Source organism: Phoxinus phoxinus (assembly GCF_949152265.1).
Source record: "Phoxinus phoxinus genome assembly, chromosome: 22".
NCBI classification, from domain to species: domain Eukaryota; kingdom Metazoa; phylum Chordata; class Actinopteri; order Cypriniformes; family Leuciscidae; genus Phoxinus; species Phoxinus phoxinus.
The window spans coordinates 4,124,101-4,141,634 of NC_136897.1; the positions used below are offsets into that span (position 1 = coordinate 4,124,101).

A 17,534-nucleotide genomic window follows, 5' to 3' on the forward strand; every position below is an offset into this window, starting at 1 on the left:
CTGTGGTCACCAGGTTTCAGGCCCCACAGGCTTTCCTGAGTATGAGCTCCCACATTTAGTGGTCACCAGGCTTCAGGCCTCCTAGAATCGGCATTCCTGGTTATGAGTTTTCACATGTCAGGTTGCAGGCCTCACCAAGCCTTCCTGAATGTGAATTCCCACTTACTGTGGTCGCTGGGGTATAGGCCTCACTGGTTGTGAGCTTCCACATGTCAGGTTACAGGCTTCGTCAGGCCTTCCTGAATGTGAGCTCCCACGCATTGTGACTATCAGGTTACAGGCCTCATCTGGCCTTCCTGATCATGGGTTCTATGGTCGTCAGGTCACAGGCCTCACTAGGCCTTCCTGAATTTAGAGTGATGAAGTACATACACCTCTACTTCATTAAACCCATGCTTATGGCCCTTCCTTTGTGGCTCAGACCCTGGTCTTTCACTTTGGGTTCCACTCTAGATGCGTCCTGTTGTCAAAGTATGTTACAACGGACGCCTTTCTCTAGCCAACTTCCACATTTTGTGGTTATCAGGTAAGACTCTCCAGGCCTTCCTGAGCATGAGCTCCCACCTGCGTTGGTCGCCAGGTTAGAGGCCTCACCAGGCCTTCCTGGATTCGGAATGGCTAAGCACACGCACTTTCGTTTCGTGTACTTTCTAAAAAAATCCATATTTATGGTAAGGGTTATGCGCTGTCCGCTTCATTCCCTTTTTTACATGACTCAGACTCCGGTTCTCCACCTTGGGTCTCACTCTAGATGCGTCTTCTGTCACAATGTATTATGACAGGCGCCTCACTTTCAAGCTATCTCCCACATTCTGTGGTTACAGGCCTCATTAGGCCTTTCTGAAGGTAGCCCCACATTGTGTGACTGTCAGGTTACAGGCCTCTCCGGCCTTCCTGAATATGAGCTCCCACTTTCTGTGGTCACCAGGTTTCAGGCCTCACAGGCCTTCCTGAGTATGAGCTCCCACATACTGTGGTCACCAGGTTAGAGGCCTCACCAGGCTTCCTGGATTCGGAATGGCTAAGCACACGCACTTTCGTTTCATGTACTTTCTAAAAATCCATATTTATGGTAAGGGTTATGCGCTGTCCGCTTCATTCCCTTTTTTACATGACTCAGACTCCGGTTCTCCACCTTGGGTCTCACTCTAGATGCGTCTTCTGTCACAGTGTATTATGACAGGCGCTTCACTGTCAAGCTATCTCCCACATTCTGTGGTTACAGGCCTCATTAGGCCTTTCTGAAGGTAGCCCCACATTGTGTGACTGTCAGGTTACAGGCCTCTCCGGCCTTCCTAAAAAATATGAGCTCCCACTTACTGTGGTCGCCAGGTTTCAGGCCTCACAGGCCTTCCTGAGTACGAGCTCCCACATACTGTGGTCACCAGGTTAGAGGCCTCACCAGGCCTTCCTGGATTCAGAATGGCTAAGCACACGCACTTTCGTTTCGTGTACTTTCTAAATTCCATATTTATGGTAAGGGTTATGCGCTGTCCGCTTCATTCCCTTTTTTGCATGACTCAGACTCCGGTTCTCCACCTTGGGTCTCACTCTAGATGCGTCTTCTGTCACAATGTATTATGACAGGCGCCTCATTTTCAAGCTATCTCCCACATTCTGTGGTTACAGGCCTCATTAGGCCTTTCTGAAGGTAGCCCCACATTGTATGACTGTTAGGTTACAGGCCTCTCCGGCCTTCCTGAATATGAGCTCCCACTTTCTGTGGTCGCCAGGTTTTTAGGCCTCACAGGCCTTCCTGAGTATGAGCTCCCACATACTGTGGTCACCAGGTTAGAGGCCTCACCAGGCCTTCCTGGATTCAGAATGGCTAAGCACACGCACTTTCGTTTCGTGTACTTTCTAAATTCCATATTTATGGTAAGGGTTATGCGCTGTCCGCTTCATTCCCTTTTTTGCATGACTCAGACTCCGGTTCTCCACCTTGGGTCTCACTCTAGATGCGTCTTCTGTCACAATGTATTATGACAGGCGCCTCATTTTCAAGCTATCTCCCACATTCTGTGGTTACAGGCCTCATTAGGCCTTTCTGAAGGTAGCCCCACATTGTGTGACTGTTAGGTTACAGGCCTCTCCGGCCTTCCTGAATATGAGCTCCCACTTTCTGTGGTCGCCAGGTTTTTAGGCCTCACAGGCCTTCCTGAGTATGAGCTCCCACATACTGTGGGTGCCAGGTTAGAGGCCTCACCAGGCCTTCCTGGATTCGGAATGGCTAAGCACACGCACTTTCGTTTCGTGTACTTTCTAAAAATCCATATTTTAGGGTTATGCGCTGCCCGCTTCATTCCCTTTCTTACATGACTCAGACTCCGGTTCTCCACCTTGGGTCTCACTCTAGATGCGTCTTCTGTCACATTGTATTATGACAGGCGCCTCACTTTCAAGCTATCTCCCACATTCTGTGGTTACAGGCCTCATTAGGCCTTTCTGTAGGTAGCTCCATGAGTATGCGCTCCCACAGGAATCTGTGGTCGCCAGGTTTAAGGCCTCACCGACCTTCCTGATATGAGCTCTCACATTCTGGAGCTCCCCACATGAGGAGATCATCAGGTCTTAGGCCTCAGTATACCTTCCTGGTTTGAACCCTCTCTTACTTCCCCAGTGTTCGTCATTTCGAAATGTAGTCACACTCTCCATGAGATCCCGTCTCTGTGGTCCGTGACTGAATGGTTTCTGCCAGCTTCGCAGGCCTTCGGTTTTTGGATGCCTTATCCAAGGCAACTTCCAGAGGTTCTGTCTCGGACAGACAGGCAATGGCCATTCTGTGTGTCTTAGTTTAGATCACCAGGTCAGCCTGGAGGCATTTCAGGACGCATGCTCTCCTGAATAGTGACTGGCTGGGAGTCCCTTGGGTCCCCTAGCCACACTCCCTAGAATTGACCCCGTCTTTTTGGAAGTTGGGGTCTTAAGCCTTTGAGCTGGCCCAGATATACCCCACATTAACTATGTGTTGGCAGTTCTTGGTTCATTAGCTTGGGCTATGACCGGTAGGGAGTGCTGTCACTGACAGCCCGATATGACCTAAGGGTGAGTGGTCCCAGTGTTCTCTGAACTTTTTGGTTTTGACAGTTGTCACTGCCTTTGGGCATGCACTCCCCTCAGCATGGCGGAGTGGGTATTTCGTTCCCCAAAGCGTCGATGACGTATTGTTGAGTTCCCTTCGAAAGGGAACGTCTCAGGTTACAACTGTAACCTATGTTCCCTGAGAACAGGGAACGAGACAATACGTCTCCCTGCCATGCCTCGGGGCCTGCCTGCAACAGTCCCTGAAGACGATAGGATGTTGTTACGGTTTCAAGGCGCCCTTTTTTATACATCCAGGTTGCGCGCTCATCATTTAAGCTGATGATGCACGGGCTGTCGCCGGTCAGCATGATTGCTGTGAGTTGATATTTGATTTCAGACACCTGTCACGCCTGAGGCGTTCCCCAAAGCGTCGATGACGTATTGTCTCGTTCCCTGTTCTCAGGGAACATAGGTTACAGTTGTAACCTGAGACGTTTTATGGTCTGTTTAATTAGCAAATATTTTGGTAGCGGTTTCTTATCATTTGTTGCTTACTTACTTGTATTTTATGGTCTTGCATTTAAAGCCCATTCACACCAAGAACTAAAACAATGACTATATTGCGTCAAATGGCACCAATAAGCTTGTGCTGCTGTTTTGACGAAGTATACTGTAAATGGACGACTATTTATGCGTTTTGTCCGATCATTTACACGACAATGGCGTTTTGTGGGCCAACGAGTTGAAATCGGTTTTCAAAGTGCAAAATGATACCGTTATCCTCTGTGTAAACTACAAAAAACCAAACATGAATTTGTGAAAATTTTGTTCAGTCTATAGGTGCGTAGTGTTTCTTTACAAACTGACATTGCCAACTACTGGCCTGGCAGCAGAATACAGTGTTTTTAATCGTTTTCGCAGCATTTTGACATGGTTGTCATCTGTACCCGAAAAACACAAAGGAAAAACGTTTCCGCTTTTAGTACATGTTGTCGTGTAATGTACCCTGAAAGCGATTGCAATGATATCGTTCTTCTGTGTCATTATCGTTATAGTTATCTTCCTTGATGTGCACAAATCTAGAATATTGGATTCAAAATTCAATTATTTTCCATACGCTAAAAAAAAAGGTGTATGATATGAAGAGTTTGGTTCCAAAATGCAATAAATCCATTTTGATTAATTTGAGTACAACTTTGTTTTCTTTACCAATAAAATGGTAAGATGAAAACCACTATTTTCTGTTTCAAACTTTCACATAGCATATTTAGGTTATAATAACAGAAAAAATTCAAATCCGTATTTTAATTTTCAAAGATTTATTATAAAAACTGAATATTTTTTCCCCCAAAAAGCAATAAATCCATTAAACTTTTTTTTTTTTTTTCAAAATGCAATTAATTCATTGAATCATTGAAAAAAAGTTATTTTTCATATTGAAACTGTTGAAAATACACAGCAAAGTAAGTTGATCTACATATGACAGCCTCTGAACTTGAAAAATTAATTTGGGTAGTGATGGGTCATCTTGTTAATGCTATAAATTAATTACAAAAATAAACGAAAATGTCATCATGAACAACATCACATTAGTACATTAATGCCTCATCTTCTTAATCTCCTCACGTAAATGATTAGATTTCGATGGCTTACGTTTCTTCCCCACCACAGAAACCACCACAGGTTCATCAATGCCGTCAAAATGAATCATTTTTGTTTTTGTTTGTTGATCACGAAGTACTTAAATATAAGGAAAACTAGAATGCCGGGTGTATTCAAAGTGGCGCCGTTACAGTTTACAGTGCGTGGAATGGTGCGCTGTGATTGGTTGAGTTGATGTATCGCATTCAGCAGAGAAAGGAGACTGCCGTTTGTCGCGGTTTGGAAAGAAAGGGAGTAAACATGACAGAATAACACGGCGGATATCGCATTTTACGTCAAATTTAATATTGACATTTTTTAATCTCGACCAGATACAATACTTATTTTTGCGTTTACTCAATTTAAAAAAAAAAAATGTCGTTTATCACGTTTTGGAACCAAACTCTTCATATGTACTCAGACCTTTTTTATCCAATAATCCTTGTTTAATTTTCAACTTTGAAAAATATTTTTTTTACAGTGTAGAGCTGTAGCTTTATGTATTTGGAGTGCATTCAAAAGAATGATCCTCATTCACCAATATCTTCCTAAGAATTTTCTTAACTTTAACTTTCTTAACTTAATAAACTTCCTAAGAAAAGTCTACGTCGGATTCATGGCATGTTCTTAAACAACAGAATTGTCCGCACTTGTGTTCTTAGGATGGATGAATCCCACGTAAGTTGCAGTGTTAGTGTTTCTTTGCATGCTATGAGGTTTTTCTCAACAAATGATCAGAAATACATTACAGTAAAATACTATCAGTGTAAACGACTGTAGAATTAAATAAAATGCAGTAACCGTCCATTTATTTGGAGCAAACTGTCATCACTCAAATCTGCGTAAGAGTGCTCTTGAGTGTGCGCAGATTTTGTCCTTCGCTAATAACAAATCTAAGATAAGAAAACATTAGTGAATGTCAGAATCTTTGTAAAAAGTGCGCAAATGGGGTTTAAGAACACATTTCTTCGTAAGAACGGTTGGTGAATGAGGCCCAATAACCTTTGAAATACATTCCTCTAAAGACTTGTTTAAAGCTAAGTGTGTAATTCACAGATTCATGAAATAATCATGATATTTATTATTATTAATCACTTAATTATGTAAATGTATTAACATAAATTCGAAGAAGTTTGCAAGAATGTTCATAATAGTGTAAAGTACAATTATTGACAAAGTTCTCAAAAAAAAAAAAAAATTCCCTTAGAAGAGTCTTGGTGTTACAGTGTCTGACTGAATGGCTGATCTTGCCAAAGACTATCAATGCAATGAAAAACACTTTTGTCTTTTTGCATTGCCTGCAGATTACCGTAATAATCATAATGAGGGCTTGGCGGGAGTTCAGCGCTCTGCACTATGCAAGTTGGAAGTTATGCTAACTTTGAAACTATGATTTTTAAGAACATTCTTTTGGAATTTAAGGATTTCAAATTCTTAAGTTAGAGCATTCTTAAGAAAAAAAAAGATAGACATTCTTGAAAAGTAAGTATCCCAATGTTTTTGGGAACACAAAAATATTTGTGACTTCATTCTTAGGGTAGAAAATAAGCAGTTTATGAAACGTGTCTGTCAACGGCAAGCATGTTTTATCATTATGTAGTTTTGCATGCTTACAATACTTGAAAGACATTTTTTTGCGTGTATTTTCTCTAAGCATTAAAGTAGTTGTTTCCTTTTAAAGTCAGTCTTTTATGGCATATCTTTTAATTAGCTACTCAATGTGTGTGAAGACTTTGGCTAACAATGGTTTTTCTTGTGTGTGTTATTTCCTACTTAATTCAGGTATGATGTCGACTCTAAAAGTCCTGATCTTTCCAAACACGTAAGTGAAGCTGTAATGTGACCGACATGTAACCTGAATATAAAAAAAATGCATGTGCATTTCAATTTCTTTTAAAATGTATCCAAATATGTTTTGGAATAATCTCATCTTTTTAAATGAAAAGTCATTGATTGTTACTTTCAATCCACAGTTGAGGTCATAAAATTGACCTCATGTAGAATTATATATACAATTTTAATGTTAAAGTTTTTTGAATCCATATTTAAAACCTATATTTTGTAGAGTAAAACTAATTATTGTTAATTGAAAATGAAATGCAGTGTTTGTCTGACATCATTGGCATGTTTACTCATGCGGAAGCAAAAAATGAGAAGTAAATCAATATAAAGTATTTGCACAGACACAATATATTTGGATATTTTTTGTTTACCTTTGCCCCATTCCTGGTATTTTCATCCCACCTCATTTAATGCATGCAGACTGATCATGTAGACGCCACTAATCATCACTATCTCTCTCTCTTCCCTGGTTTGATCACCCCTGAAAGTGTGTGTGTGGCTGGTATTGTATTTGTGTCTTGTGCTTTCTGTTACATGCTGTGCTCTGTTGTAAACATGGCCGTGCTCCTTCCCAGAAGCCCCTTGAACTATACGTACGTCTTTGCCTTTCAATTCACTTCTATAACAAGCGGCAGAGCGTTGGGATTTGCTGAATTTGATAAACTCTTACCTCCTCTTCTGCTTGATCCTGCCCACTCCATCTAGGACTTTCTTGGCCAGATGTTCTGCACACTGGGGGAAATTGTGGGGTCACCGGCCAGCCGACTCGAGAAGCCTCTTGGGTGAGTAGATTTCGTCGCAGGTGTTTCCTACAGTACATCTCCAGGGTCCACATTTAGCCTGCCAGTGGCGGGTGCATATAGCGGCCTTGATTTTTTTTAGTGCCTTTGAAAATGTATACAACATTGTATTTACTGTATATATGGTTACATTTAGTTTAGGGACAAATTCTCACTATTTACTAGTTGCTTATTAGCATTCATATTATTAGGATACGTATCCTAGAAGAACTTATATTAATGCCTTATTTTGCATGACCATATTCTATATTACTTAATCCTACACAATACCTAAACTTTATGGGCCCTATTTTAATGATCTAAGCGCATTGTCTAAGGCGATGCAAGTGCACTTAGGGTCGTGTACAAGTCCACTTTTGCTAGTTTAACAACGGGAAAAATGGTCGGTGCTCCCGGCGCATGGTCTAAAAGGGTGGTCTCTATTCTCTTAATGAGTAATGGGTGTGTTTTGGGCGTAACATGCAATAAACCAATCAGAGTCTCATCTCCTATTCCCTTTAAAAGCCAGTTGCGCTCGCACCATGGCGGATTCGCTATTTACATGACGGAATTTGCAAGCGGAAAAAATGAACGCTTCTCTAGCGAGGAAACGGATCTGCTCGTGCTCGAGGTTAAAGCTATGTGTGTGTGTGTGTGTGTTCGATGTTAAAGTGCAAGCAGAACATCCACGGGCAAGCCGGATTCCACCATATCTTTATGTACACAATATTAATCTTTTACCTTGTAATCCTTTTATTTTTAATATTTGGCATGTTTGTGTGCTGCTGGGCATCCCTGTGTGTGTAATGAGCAGAGAGTACACGCGTTGTGGATCCGCCTATAGGCGCATATTACTAACGTGCTCTTTAAATAAGAAAAAAAATAGTGCGCACTTGACTTTAGACCAGAAGCAGTCGGTTTCAGTTCCTCAAAATAGCAACGTGCCAACAATGTGCCTGAACACACACCTCGTTTTCAGACCAGCAGCCCATGGGCGCACAAATGGGCGCAAATGCATTTGCTATTTAAACAACGTGGCGCAGGACGTGAAAATGAAAACTGCGTCGGGCTGAAACTGCCACTGCATTGCGCCGGGTATATGCTAGGGCCCTATAACTACCTTACTAAACTATTATAGGATTTTATTTAAGGGCAAAAGTTGTAGTTACATTTTTTTCCAATTGCTAACACACTAAAATGACATGCACAGCACAATTATTCAAACCGACACACAGAGAGCAAAACCTCTTCTCAAGTCTCCAAAAGTCTAAACACATTTTCTGCTTTACACAGAAATACAAAACTGCTTTATACAAAACTCTGCCATTTAAAATGACACTACATGAGCTAATTGGCCACTACATGTGCCACCTGCCAAACACCTCAACGGCTCACTGTTAACACTTCAATCAGGATGTAAGCACTATGAAAAGACCACTTTATTATTTTTCTTGCCTCTTTTTTTAAATATATATTTTATCTGCAATTTTCTTTTTCAGTATACTGTTTTTTGTGAGCATATTTTTGTTCAGTCCAATGAAAATATATCTGCTGTGCATATGTTGCACTGACTTGTTTGGTGAAAAAAAAAAAATGTTTCAATGTGTATCTGCAAATATTTCTGTGCATGTGAACAATCTGAAGAATTTTCTACAATTTTAACTATTTTAGTATTATGGCAAAGTATACTAGAGGTGAGAGTGCTTTTCATTATGCCCAACAGTGTGTAGATGGTTAGACACAAATCTGGTAATATGAATGAAGTGTGTGCCATTTTGTGCAAAAGTTTGATTTTGATAATGCTATATGTAGTTTGGTTGCAGTGCTTCATTCTGCAGGATACGAGGTAATTTGCAGTTTGGGTGTGTGGTTTTGTGAATTGTGTTAAGTATTTTGATAAAACCAGCCTAGTTTGCAAAATTGTGTGTTAGCAATTGGAAAAAACTGTAATAGTTTATTAATATGGAGAATCGCACCCGAATCTAAAGTGTGACCATATATATATATTTTTCACACTTTAGATTAGTGTGTGATTCTCAACTATTAACTACAACTTTTGCCAGCCAGCCAGCACAGGTCATTATTAAAACTTACATCAGTGAAGGTCAGATTATTTTATTTTTATTCATTCTTACAATTCGATTTAAACCATGCATGTAAATGTTGCAGCTCTTAACAAGGTTACTGGCGAGTAACTTTTGTTATTTACACACTACAGAGTAATTTTGCACCCTGCTTGTTTCAGTGTTGGCAGAGGACACATTAGCAAACGCACTCATCTGTGGCCCATTTTTTGAGGAGCGTTGTTAGTCTTTTTGTTTCCCCGTCATTGGCCCTGGTAGAGCAGGTCCATCCAGATGGAGTCTGATCGTGTGGTGCAGTATTTCTGGCTGAGAAACTCTTTAATTAGAGAGGTACCCTGATGTGTGAGATCAACAGATTTCAAGGCTTAGCTAGTGATCCTCATTAGCTAGAACCGTGCATTGTGGGTAAACTTGTCAGAGGATATTTTTCTTCATGTAAAATTGTTGAGACATGCATTTCGTGCTATTCTCTGAATGTTTTTGCTCTGCGTTATGTCTTACAAAAGCAGAATCACATATTCAGAAAGTCCCGAGGCAGACACAACTTTTAATGAGAGATGGAATTAGTTGGAAAAAATGTAATACAGTAACTCCCATGTTGTTGTTGTTGAGTCTCGAAATCATTTGTGAGCCGGGAAAGGCATTAACATGAGCTTTACATTAATGCAAATTACAATATTTGTTCGTAAATTTACTCCGGTCTTGATTCAAGGCCATCATACATGAAGCACACAATACGTGTATTCCTCAAAGCGTGTGTGTGTGCGTGTGTGTGCATGTGTGTGCGTGCGTGCGTGTGCGTGTGTGTGTGTGTGTGCGTGCGCGTGCGTGTGCGTGTGTGTGTGTGTGTGTGTGTGTGTATATGAACATGTTTCCCATTGATAAACTGTTTTTTTGGGAGCACCTGGACTCAAACATGTGCTAAATTGCCTCCTTCAGGCTTGTAGACCGTCTAATAAACTGAAGGGATAACGCAGTGCACTTCTGAGGCTATGTGAGCAAGTCCAGGGATATTCACTGTCAGCATGTGTGTTTCTATCACGCCCAAGAGAACTGAGTTTTGCTCTGCTGCTATAGTGTCGTGCTCACGCTGCGGTAAGCCTGAACCGCCCGCAGGCGTGGAAAGAGATGCTGACCACAGGAGACTGATGAAAAAGATCTAAACTCAGTAAACTGAAAGTTGAATGTCTGGCTAGCCTGTGTCAAGGCTTTAAAGACCCTGCAGATGCTCACTCAGACACAGATCCTATATGCCACTTTCCATTACTTTTGTTAAATCTTCAGTCCCTTTTTCAAAAGAGGGATCATAACTAGTAGATACTGTTAGATAATGAACCCAGCATGAAAAGTTGCTAGTTTGCAGTTATTGACAAACTTGTTCATTGGAGAAAATAAATAATTTCCCGTGCAATAACTTTTACAATACAATTAGTGTAAACATATTTTAAATTAATGGAATAGTTTTTTACTTGTCTTTCCACCATGTTTTGAAATGCTCCAAATGATGTTATTTTGTGAGTGAAATGTGTTTATGTTAATGTGAAACATTTCCTAATATTATGTATTGACAACCATCATTTGGCCCCAAACTAGTTTGACCATACTGAGCGATACTCGAGTTAAACGACATCCAGGTTCCTTGCAATGCACTGTAATATTTCTTTGAAAGATGTTACCGTATGTAAGCTGTGTCCTTCAGTGAGCTGCGGCGTATCCCACAAGTATTGCAATTAGTGCACTTGAACTCTCCTGGCATGAGCGACATCCGCAGATGGCAGGGAGCTAACTTTAAGTATTGGACGACCCCCCACCATAATGAGCTCTATTACAAGTTGCTGTAGATGTAAATGTCAGTGTATAATTAAATGGAGAGATCGCAAAAGTGAGAGTATGTGAGGTTTTTCCATGTTCATTTCCCACCATTCCGGACCCAGACAATCCCAGCGCTCTGAGCACACATATGTCTGAGTCTCTGAGGAGACAGCTCAAGCCCGCACAACAATCTGTTTTCCACGCTTTAATAAGCTCTCCTACTGCACATGCATGCAGCGTCTTTAAGCTGCATTTACACTGCAGGTCTTGATGCCCAAATCCTATTTGTTGACTATATCAGATTTTTTTGGACGACCAACTTACATCTTCTTTTAAAAGTAACCCATATCTGATATCTGCATTTACACTACACACTTGGCAAAACAACCCAAGGTAGATGTACTGAGGCAGAAAAGCTTAGGCTGAAAAGGCACGATGTGCAATGGACACAGACAAAATTATAAAACAAGCTTTTGCTTTCTGCACCATCTTTAAAGGTCAGCAAAACATTGAGTTGAGCCTTTAACTCATTTTCGCCCTTGAAAAGAGTCATGTGATCACGGTTGGTGACGTCATTCGCCATCTTTTTTACAGACTTACGACTCACATTTTGGCAATATCCAAACTGTCCGCTTACATGGGAGATGCAAATGCACATCAGATTCATATCAGATGTATTTCCATATATAAATGAGGCCTGAAACCGATCTGAGAACATCTGAATATTTTTACGTTTTCGTGGATCATATCCGATCTGTGCCACATGGGAGGAAACAAATCAGAATTGGGCCACTTCTTGAACCATGTAATGTAAATGTATCATAAAATTGAGATATATATTCTAAACAAATGCATACATTTATCTTGTAATATTGTATTTATAAATAAAATTAGGAGGTGGCGAAACTCGAAAATTTTTAATATCGTGCAAATGTTCATTTATTTCAGTAATTCAACTTAAAAGGTGAAACTAATATATTATATAGACTCAGTACATGCAAAGTCTTTATTTGTTATAATTTTGACGATTATGGCTTACAGCTTTTAAAAACCTTTTCACAATATTGTAATTTTGAATTTGGCGGTTTTCATAAGCTGTGAGCCATAATCATCCAAAGTATAACAAATAAAGGCTTGAAATATCTGACTTTGCATGTAATGAGTCTATATAATATACTCAATATATAATATACCTATATAATATACCGTTTTAAGTTGAATTACTGAAATAAATGAACTTTTGCACGATATTCAAATTTTTCGAGTTTCACCTGTAATATGAGTTCTACCAGAAAGACTCGGAGAATAGATACTCGATAAGTATGCATTTATTAACAGCCCAGCAAGCCACATGCAATAAGTTCTTTGGCGTAGGCCCCGTCCGTAACTCGCAATCCGAGGGTACGGATTCAGCATTTCCGGCCTGAAGATGGCGGGGCGCAGCCGACCCCCAATGCGGTATTGGAAGGGACCATCCTGGTGGTGGTGGGGTGGATGGAGGTGAGTGAAGCGTCGGCATCTGCGAACTCAGACAAGTGTAGGTACGGGTCTTTTATACTTCTAGTATTAAACGTGAATGGATAGATGAGAAGATAATGAGTGACGCAACAATTGAGTCTTCCCAGCAGAACTTACGCTTAAGCTTTCATTTCTGTCATAATTTTTATTAAAGTTACATGAAGATATATTTTTTATTATTAAGCCAAATATTATATTATATTATATTATTTTGCATTACATTATATTACATGATATTATTTTGCATTACTGAAGGAATTTGAAAATACTTAAATCTGAATCAAATACGTCTGCAATAAAAAAAATCGTGTTATTTGGCTGCCTCTCCTTATTCTCATAAGGTTGGATAAAAGGTTGGTGGGTGTCTCATTTGGCTGGTTTTAGAGGCTCCCTCGAATTTTGTGAGTGTTTCAAATGAACCCAGACCCTCTAAAGCGAATCATCAGAGGAGGTGTGAAGACTGCAGTTTACTTGTAAAATGTGCATTAAGGCCTCAGATCAATGAATAGCACATTTTGTTGGAAAGTAAGAATTAGGTCTAAAAAACGGACATCTTTCCAATCGAAAACCATAAACTGTCTCTTGTCCCTCATGGCCTTGGATTCATTCTAATGTCTTGTGGGCAGTGGCTCTTTGAGCAACATTTCAAAAACACCTCAGTGCTGTTCTCCAAACAAGCAAACAAAAGCTTCTTATCTGCATTTCTTCCTCCATTTCCACTTCCTTTCTGTGCTTGCCTTTAATTGTTTTGCCTTTAATCTTCAGGAAATTGGACCTCACATTAATTATGAGGCGCAGGTTGGGTTTTGATGATGAAAGAGGGATGTGAGAGAGAAAAGGCGAGGAAAACACTGAGCATATTCAGAGCAAAAAGCTCTATAGATCAAGTGTGTGTGCTTGAATGGCAGATGAATAACGGGCTAGAAGGTAACAAGCAATAAGAACGAGCCATTTCTGAGCAAGTGCAGAGACAAAGAGGAAAACACCTCGAGAGAATAGATTATATTTGAAGATAAAAATAAACGGGAGCTTTCTGTTAGCATTCCCATTCATCTCAGTGCGGCTAATTTATCTTTACTCATTAGATGTTGTTGTGGAAAGTTTTGTTTTTTGATGCGACTTTTGGATGCTTTTTGAGTCCAGATGGTGTAGTTATAACATCGACCAGCAGGGGTTAACTGGCAAATGCTAACTAGGCTAAGTTTGTGCCCTTGTGTTTGATCAGCCAACATTTAATTACATGTTTACAGTGGAAAATAACTTGAGCATTTCCAAGATTCTTTGTAATATCTGTATAATATAAAGCAACTGGACTACTGTTAATTAATTAATTAATTTTATGTATCTATTTAAAAATCAGAGATTGGTTTTCCATTCCAGTTAGATACGTTGAAATGTATTGACTGTGTTTATTAAAGGGGTCATGACATGTTTTTTTTAATTTTATTATTATGTTCCCTTAGGTGCAATTATAGTATAGGGGTGTGCATTGGCACTGCCCTCACAATTCGATTCGATTACGATTCACCAGGTAACGATTCGATTCAATTCGATTCTACGATGTATTGCGATGCATCAAAATTCTACTGCACACAACAAGGCAAATTTTTCATCAGTCATGAGGCAATACAAGCAGTCATATATTGAACAACAGATTTTATTGGCTGCTATGTGTGTATTATCACTCTCCTGTATCTTTGACATAAATGTCATTAAATAAAATAAAATTAAATGGTACAGGGTATTGGATATGGCATTTTCAAACCTGAAAAAGAAAACATAAATCACTGCTTTCTAGGGCTGTAATCTCCCAGTCGATTGTTGGTCGATACGTTTTGGCTTGACCAAAATTCTGATTGGTCGATTTTTTGCCGCATTCATTTCATCAGTTTTGCCGCGTTCATTTAATTCGTTTTGCGCGTTCATTTCATCAGTTTTGCCGCGTTCATTTCATTCGTTTTGCCGCGTTCATTTCATTCGTTTTGCGCGTTCATTTCATCAGGTGGAAAGCACTAATTGCTAATGGGGGTGTTTTCAGAGCACCTCTGTGTCACAGGTAACAGTCTGTCTTCAGAACACCCCCCTTGTTTTCACTTCTTTTGGATTAGCCCAACCCACCGGAGAAGAGAGACGGCTACTAGAAGGTTTGCTGAATATTATTTATTTAATTGAGAGGCCGTTTAATTCACAGTCAGTCCTCTTCTATCATGTCAACAAAGACATCGGCAGTGTGGCAGCATTTTTTTTTTTAGAAGACGGAAACAAATTATTGGAGCCCAATGCGCAGTGCCACTGTTTGTATTAGTTTTGAGCTATTTTTCAGTTATGCACTTTATTTCGTTTTTGCTCTTGATCTGGTTTGTTTAATAAATATTATTTTTTTATTCAAATGGACGTGCCTTTTGTGTTTAGGAGTAGGCCTAAACGCTTTATGTTAGTCTATTCGTGTCTCAGCCGTGAAGCTGTGCTCCTGTGTTCAGCCTCGTCTTGTTTAGTTTCCCCATTAACTTCGTAGAATCCGAAATGTGCCCAGATGTTCGCTTTTCCAAGCTTTGGGTGCGTTTTTAATTACCCGTCTATCGCGGTCATCTCCCTCCGCCTCAGCCATCTTGATTATTGTTGTTGTTATGCCCACGAAAGTAACTTTATTGTCCAACTCAAGGCCAGAAAATAAACAGTGACATAATCGATTATGGCACTTTGCCGCATCGATGCTGAATCGTGCATATCCCGCATTGCGATGCATCGCTGAATCGATTATTGTTGACACCACTAAGTATTACTATAGTTTTTTTTACAAAAAACTTTTAAAATGTGGTGATTTATGACCTTTTCCGACCCTGTTTCTCATCCTCTGATTCAAACAGTCTGTTTTGGGGGTGTTTCCCCTTTAAGAGTTCAGTGTTAACGCCCACTGTTATGATTGGCTAACGTCAGTGCCTATGCATCAATTATTAACGCCCCCAGCCAGAACATTTGCGGATTCAGCGTATTTAAAAAGTAGTTTAAAGTTTTAAATACATTACTTACAGTTTGCGTCGTCGTTGTTGAGCCCAGAATAGTCGGCACGGACTTATCTTTGAGCAACAGTTTTCTGGCAAAGCCAGCATCATTTTGGGATTTGTTCTCAAAACAGTCATCCTTCAAATGTATAGAACAAACGCTTAAATTAACACTGCCGTGACTGGGACGTCCGCAAAAAATAAAGTGCATCCATTTTTCCCTGACGACTGGATCTTTCGCAGCGTATTCAAAGATGTTGTTTGTCCACAGCCGGGAACAGCACATCTTCTGGATCAGCACATCGTAATTTCCTTGTACACAGACCCACTCGCTGTCCGTCGACTGAACACTTGTGAGGCACGCGGCGCGACAACAATACGAAATGAGCGTAGTTGTCTTGTGCTGGAGGCGGTCACATGCAAACGCTGGTACGTCACTTCGTACCGTGACGTCACTTCTTACATGGATCCAGAACGAGCTGTATTTAGAGCTTGATTAAATAAATGATTCGCTTATAATGGGGAGGACGTCTTAAGCTATGAAACTTGCAGGACGTTTTAATGGTACAAAGACCTCTTATATACATTTACATTTACATTTATGCATTTGGCAGACGCTTTTATCCAAAGCGACTTACATTGCATTATCCTATACATTTATACATAGGTATGTGCAATCCCCTTGGATCGAACCCACAACCTTGCGTTGTTAACGCAATGCTCTTACCACTGAGCTACAGGAAAGCCTATATACCAAAAGATCAAGGCAAATTTGGTTTCTCATGTCATGACCCCTTTAAAAGGAAAATGTATGTGAACTGACCTTCTTAGAAAGAACCTAACACAGTAAGTATTGAGTGAAGATTCTCCACTATAGCGAAGTCAAAGTGTATTGATGCACTTGATGCTTTCTAATGTGAGAAAGATCAAAGCCTCTTGAGATAAAGAGATTGAGACGTGTAGACAGTCAGATTAAGAACGAAAGTGCTTTCTCTCATCTTTACATGAAATGCTGTCATTTCTGAGAATCGTATCTGAGAGCCAAACCCCAGACTTTAAGAATCGAGTATCACAATAAAATGATTTCTTTGCTGTTCAGCAGATTGAGAGATTGTTCAGGAGTCCGGAGAATCTGAGAGAGATGTACATGTTCAAAAGTTTAGATTTTTAATTTTTTTAATGAACACTTCCATTCATCAAGGACACGTTAATGTGATCAAAAGTGACTGTAAAGGCATTTCTAATGTTACAAAAGGTTTCTAATTCAAAAAATCCTGAAACAAAAGTATAGTTTCCACGCATATAACTGTTTTCAGCATTGATAATAAAATGATAATAATAATAAATGTTTCTTGAGCACCAAATCAGCATATTAGAATGATTGCTGAAGGATCATGTGACACTGAATACTTTTTAATGTCTGTAATGAAGTCATTTTAATGTCAGTTAAAAGTAGATTAGTCTAATTGGAAACTGAAAAGTAAGACTGATAAGCAATAACTAATTGTTAGTTTTGTCTGATTAGTTTTAAGACAGTCTAAACTTAGCCAGGGTTTTTTCCTGCAATGAGGAGGCCACCTAAATTAATCTTTGTCCTGCCAAAGATTTATTTGATGATTTAATGTGACGATACCTGCTGTTCTGCAGTACCTGTGCCCGCTGATGGCTGTCTGCTTTATAACGTTTTCAAACGCTCCTGTGTGCATCTGAGTAAGCGCTCTGTGAAGAGCGTCAAAGCTTTCTATTTACAACATGTTTTGAGCTTTGTAGCCAATAGACATATCTGTTGAGCACGTGAATACAATGGCCAATCAGATGTGTTTAGGTTAGTC

General features: G+C 39.9%; 1 protein-coding gene across 3 annotated transcripts in view; it reads left to right on the forward strand.

Moving 5' to 3' along the window:
- Nucleotides 1-17,534, forward strand: part of cpne5b (copine Vb) — a 204,357-nt gene that overhangs the window by 73,452 nt on the left and 113,371 nt on the right. Inside the window, exons 5-7 of one of the 3 annotated variants that reach the window (XM_079597705.1) lie at nt 6,448-6,487; nt 7,083-7,100; nt 7,213-7,289. In XM_079597705.1, the coding sequence (XP_079453831.1) occupies nt 6,448-6,487; nt 7,083-7,100; nt 7,213-7,289 (135 nt within the window). The remainder of the gene's footprint in view (nt 1-6,447; nt 6,488-7,082; nt 7,101-7,212; nt 7,290-17,534) is intronic. The other 2 variants (XM_079597706.1, XM_079597707.1) reach the window with 2 other exon arrangements.